The following is a 5,934-nucleotide window of genomic DNA, read 5'->3' on the forward strand; positions in this document are numbered from 1 at the left end:
TTGTGTGTGTGTGTGTGAGAGTGAGTGTGTGTGTGTGTGTGTGTGTGTGTGTGTGTGTGTGTGTGTGTGTGTGTAAACGCAGACATGGGGAATTACCTGACAGAATGTGTTAGTCCAGGATGGGAGTGAGACAGTCTCATCTCCTGCTGTTGTGTTGGCCATTTTAGATGTCAGGTGTCACTCCGGACCTTTGCGAAGGCCCCAGGAGGATCACTGCTGTCCCCTTCTCTTGTCTTTTCTCCCAGCATGCCCATAACAAAGCAGTGGAGTAAAGAAAAGGAACTCTTTAAACTGTCAGGGAAAGCTAGGATGTGAAGAAGAGGATGGAGACGAGAATGAGATGAGGGACTGACACGCATTAACATGATGTCAGAGTTCACCTACGCACATTTATGTCATCCAATTAATTTTCCACACTCTCTTTCAGGCTGGTATGATCAGGATGGAGCAAGAGGAGTTTTTTATCGAGCCTGTGGAGAGGGGCGATGGAGTCATAGAAGAGGAGGAGGCTGAGGGAGGTGGAGGAGGAAGGACGCACATCGTCTATCGCTCCTCAGCCGTAAAGAAAGCGCCCATCAGCAGCACAGCGGCAGACTACCACTCCAGAGGTCAGTCTGTGGCTCCCACTGTGCCCCCCTCCACTTTTATGCACCCTTCACTGGATGTTTCTCATGCACACTTCAGCACTCTGCTCTGTTTAACTCTATCTTCTCCAATAGCTACACGTGGTAGTGATTTAATGCCCTTGAAGTCCTTCTTCATTTACACACTTAATTTCAAGCCAAGCAAGCAAGTATTCATCTAAACTTTTTGTTGTCATTAATGTACTCCTCCTGAAATCCTGAAACACTACACCAAAATAAACAAGCATCTTAAACCATTCTTCCCTCATCCACACCTGGTTATATAATCATATCAAACTATTGTATGCAAAGACAGTGACTCACAGCGTGAGCATACCCTGCTGTCAAAAAGATTACACATACTCACACTTAAATGCATCCTCCTGTCACTGCACTAATTTTCCAGTGGTAAAGGAGTGACATATGGAGACATGCATGTTTGACTGGTAAGGTAGCAGCCTTCTCTCTTTTATAGAATTATATGCTGCCTTAACAATTAACAGCTGGCACTCAAGGCTTTGGTTTCTCTTTGTGTCTGCCTCCATTTTCCACTCTACAGATGAAATAAATGAACTGAAACAACAAGAAGGGCTATTATTTTAGAGGAAGCATAATACTTAGACTTTGGCATAGCATGTAGGCTCTAGGATTAAAAGGAGGGAAGGCAAATGTGTATTCAAATAGGCTTTAATACCCAAGGTCTGAACATTATCGCACAAGCAAAATTATATTTTCATCATAAAAATTCATCTATTCATCTCTTTGTATCTCGTATTACTCCCAAATCTTATTTCTTTACAGTTAATTTACAATTGTTGAACTTGCTTCAAGGAATTATCCTTGAGTCAAATTAATTCATCTTCATTCAATAGATAACACTTGCATGTAGTGTGACTCACTTATTAGTCTGCAACTTATGTCAAACTTTAATTAATACACCGACCATAGAAAATTCCATATATAAGTTCACATGAGGAAACCTGAAGCATGAAGTGTATTCAGTATCTGCAGTAAGATAAATGATAAATAATATTAAGGGTTTTATTTAAATTGCTATGCTGCTTATTATTCAGTACACTAAAATATTCAGAGATTCAAGGTTATTTTATTGTCATTTACAACGCAAGGTTGTAGAATGAAAAAATATGTAGTTCCCTTTCTGCTACTTCTGAAAACGAAATAAAAATAGATTAACGAGTCATAAAAATAGAAATGATTAATTTGTATGATACACTGTTGAGGAAGATGAAGAGTAAGAACAATATATACAACCAAGGAAAAATGTTTATTTTTGCTGAAGAATTACGTCTTCCTGATTTTATTTTATTTTATTTTGTGTGTATGTGAAGTTTTTGAAAAGGTGTAAAGAAAGAAAGAAAAAAGATTTTCAGTATTGTAAGCTGTGCTATCAGGGATTTAAGAAATTGACTTGCTGGGAAAAATATTACTGCAATGCATGCCTCAGGCTTGTGTCAGTAGAAGTGGCTGTCCAATCACCGTGATTGATCTGATGCCTACAAGTCAATCAATCGTGACCCTGGCCGGTGCAAGAGTCTGCATCTCAACTAATCACCAAAGCAAAAAAATATTCTCAAAGAATCAAGTCTCCCATGTTGTACAGGAGCTGAGTCGAAGCGCTTTATAACGAGTGTATCGCAAAAGATGTGATCTGTGTCTTCCTATTCTGAGCAGTTGACTCAAGAATGTCTAATAATATACAGAGAGAGAGAGTTTCCATAGGAACACCCAGTGAGGACAGACTGCATTAGAGTAGCACAGATCTGCTCCCACTGTTACTGATACCTGGCAGTACATCCACATACATACACACACATGCACCAACTGAAAAAAACCCTATACAGAAAGTCACACACACACACACACACACACACAAACACACAGGATGTAACCACACGCGGCTTACACAACTCCCTTGATCATACATTTACACTTCTGAACACACATTCATGCACACCGACACACACACAACACGTCTCACTGCTCCTTGTTGCCTTTGAATCCTTCTTTCTAATGAAGAGTGGGGTGCAGATCAATAGCGTAGGCTAGAACAGGCCACAGTGTGTGTGTGTGTGTGTCTGTGTGCGTGCATGTGTGGAGTGGGCATGAGTTCTGTGGTCGTCTGGCTTTGAGTGCTGGGATTTTCAAGGCTAAGCAGACAGACAGACTGACAGACAGACAGACAAGCAGGCATGTGCTGCTCCCAGTAGCATTTGATGTGGATCTCTCTCTCTCTCTTCGTTTCTCTTGTATTTTTCCTTTTTATCTTTGTCTTAGCTATTCTAGACCACAACATTATGTAAACACAGGTTTACCTTCCAGTTGTTACATCATGTCACTGTAAAATCACAGCCACACGGACACATAGGAAGCACATTATAGATCCTACTGCCTTTACACTTCTTTTCCCTTCTATTGTCCTGTTGAAACCAAATCCGATCCTTTCCTCTTCTCTTTCATCCCCTCATATTCTCTTTCTCAGACAATCACTCCCCTTGTAGATCAATCAGGGACATTAGCGAATTAATTAATAATCAATCAATCATTTCTGGAGATCTCCTTCGCCAAGCCTGCTTAATTCACAGCCAGTTATTGAATGCTGGACTCATTTCCTGGCTAAAGACAGAGGGAAGGAAGTTATATTTAGCAAGGTAATAGAGGAGCTCAAAAAGGAGAGAAAGAGAGATGAAGAAAGAGCGAGATTGATCGGTTTCTTACACCATAAGCTGAGGAGGTGTGAATCAATGTCCTAAGTGGAGAGAGCAAGCTTTATTATTAATGTGGCACATTCGTCAATTAATCGCTGCGGCAATAGAAAACGAAGGATTGCCATTCATTTTTTGCTGGGGCGGACAGAGCTCCATCCTTCAATCTGTCTTTTCTTTGCCCCTTATAGTTTCATTTTATCTCCCTCTTTTATCTGTGGTTTTGATCAATGTCCCTCTGTTCTGCTAATTGTATTTCCTGTTTATGGTCTGTTGCTACCTTTTTGCCCCAAACAAACTCTTGTTTTGCTTTCTGGTGTCTGCAGACACCCCCACTGTGAGGGTGGGGTTTAGTATTTTGTCTGTCTGTGTGGGTGTGTTGCTTTAATTGTGTGTATACAAGCATGTGTATGCGTGCCATTGCAGTGCTGTGTCCAGGGTACTGAGACATGCCAAAACAGATGGACTACCACAGGGCTTTTTCCCATAATCCCCCTCACCTAGTCTGCTGGACTAAACTCTCACATAAATGCATAAAACTCACCTTTTTATATGTTATAATTGTTATAAATAGATCTTTTCTTACTTTTTTCTTACTATTTACGTATTTGAGCATTACAGAAGTATCATGTTGGGCTGTTATATTTTGGTAGCATGGTAACTGTCATTCAGCTCAGCTCTGAACTTGCATACACAATAGGTTATAGAATTGCTTTACAAACATGTAGTCCTTTGCAGCTGACTTGGTTTCATTGACATTTCAGAGATCTGTATTGTTCAGGGCAGAAAGACTCCCTGCAGCCTCTGGGGCAAAGTGATGGAATTAGGTGGTGGACTGACACTAGGCGGAGGACTGAGGCAACTACACAGGACCCCATGCATCTGCGCAGAGCCAGCATTCGTTTTTACCCCTCAGGCGCTGCTGTTCTTGTATTTTTTGTCATGTACTGTATTGTGCTTTACTGTTCTGCTGATGTGAGTCACCGTTAGGTATGCCACATCGCACAGCACCGATACAATGACGCGTCAGCTTGGGCCTGAGCTGAGGGGAAGTTGGAGAGGGTCAGACAGAGGTCAGTGGTGGTAGTCACTGTAGCTTAATGTCTGCCTCTTGCATCCAGAAAATGAAGGGAGCTCCCTCGAGAACCCACTCTCTCTGTATCTCTCTCTGTCTCTCTCTCTCACTTTACTCCCTCCTCCCTGCTCTGTCTCTGGTGCTGGTGTGACACAAGGATAGTCATACGGTGCAAGGGTTTTCAAGAGGAGACTTGTGACTAAGCACTTAGAGATGTGAGCACACACACACACACAACACATAAATGGCCTGAACTCTTCAGGATGTAACAGTGGGTCCCAGAAGATGCTTTTCAGTACAGCGTGCCTCTTGTTTGAATCCCAAATAGCCATCTGAAAACGCCAGAAAGGTGACATTTTTCTGATGTCATTATGAGGCTTATTTAAGAGATTGTGCTAAGTACATTCTTTAGAAGAGAAAGAAGAAAGAGAAGACAGAGATAAACAGTACATTTATTACTGAAATGTCCGTTGCAAACATCCAGTTCCACTGTCCTACTGTGGTTGTGCATAGAGGGGCGACTTTTCTGGTGTGCTCACTTTTCCTTTTACCGCCAAATACAGTGATTTCAATAGATTAACTTGTTTACAACCTGTCATGATTGTTTGACCACTATATTTGTAATAAACAGGACATTTGCTTTAATTGCAAATACATTGAATATACACAAACAAACAGGTTCCTCAAAATACCAGATGCATCTTTCCATTTCCATTACCTGCCCCAGTTCCCTAAAGTAACATATTCCCATTCCAACACAGTCTTCCCATTCACCCCAAAGCAATGTGTCCTGAGTGCCTTTAGGCTGCTTTTTAAAGCTCTAAAATCATTGGTTTTAGAGGAGAATTCCTTCACTGTATATAGCCTATGTAAACAATGTAATTTGCCAAGGCTTGTCTGAGTCTGAGCATTTTTAGCAACAAAAACCCAATGTTTGGCGGGAAATTCCAGAATCTGGAAATACAAACTTCAGTGAACCATTATGGTGTGGATAAATATGGGCTGTAAAGCTGAAGATAGCAGTCCAAAATGTAAGTATAGCCTATTCAGGCAAATAAGGTGTTAATTGGAAACCATTCAAGTAAGATTTGCACAGGATTCAGTGTGTGAAAATAAATGTTTCTTTTATCAAAAACATTTTCTGCTTGATTTAATTCCCCTAACAGAAATTGTATAATAAGTTTTGTATCCATCAGATAAAATTGGTTAAAGGTACCAGTCTAAGATCAGCTGGTGGATCAGCTCTGGCCACATTGCTGCAGCAGCTGCCGCTTATTTCAGGTTGACAAAGCAGCGGCACCATACTCTGTCTCACAGCTTGCATTACTTACAGAAGGTGTGTTTTATGTATGCAATAATGTGTAATGCTTTATTATAATATGGGTGTAATATTGGGCAGTGGGTAAAACACGCACTCATGCAGCCAAGCAGAAACATACACACACGAAAGATCAAACACATATTCAGGCGCAAAAATACTCTCACATGTGTGCTCTGAACACACACACACACA

The 5,934-nt window shown here is 41.0% G+C and overlaps 1 protein-coding gene across 1 annotated transcript in view; it reads left to right on the forward strand.

Annotated features, from left to right (window-relative positions):
- The window catches only part of LOC118333637 (A disintegrin and metalloproteinase with thrombospondin motifs 2-like), a 109,908-nt gene that overhangs the window by 49,487 nt on the left and 54,487 nt on the right, over window positions 1–5,934 (forward strand). The window contains exon 3 of the mRNA XM_035669371.1: window positions 428–608. Coding sequence (XP_035525264.1) covers window positions 428–608 — 181 coding nt within the window. The remainder of the gene's footprint in view (window positions 1–427; window positions 609–5,934) is intronic.

Source organism: Morone saxatilis, unplaced genomic scaffold, assembly GCF_004916995.1.
Source record: "Morone saxatilis isolate NCDOM2014 unplaced genomic scaffold, NCSU_SB_2.0 Contig22, whole genome shotgun sequence".
In the NCBI taxonomy this organism is placed as follows: domain Eukaryota; kingdom Metazoa; phylum Chordata; class Actinopteri; family Moronidae; genus Morone; species Morone saxatilis.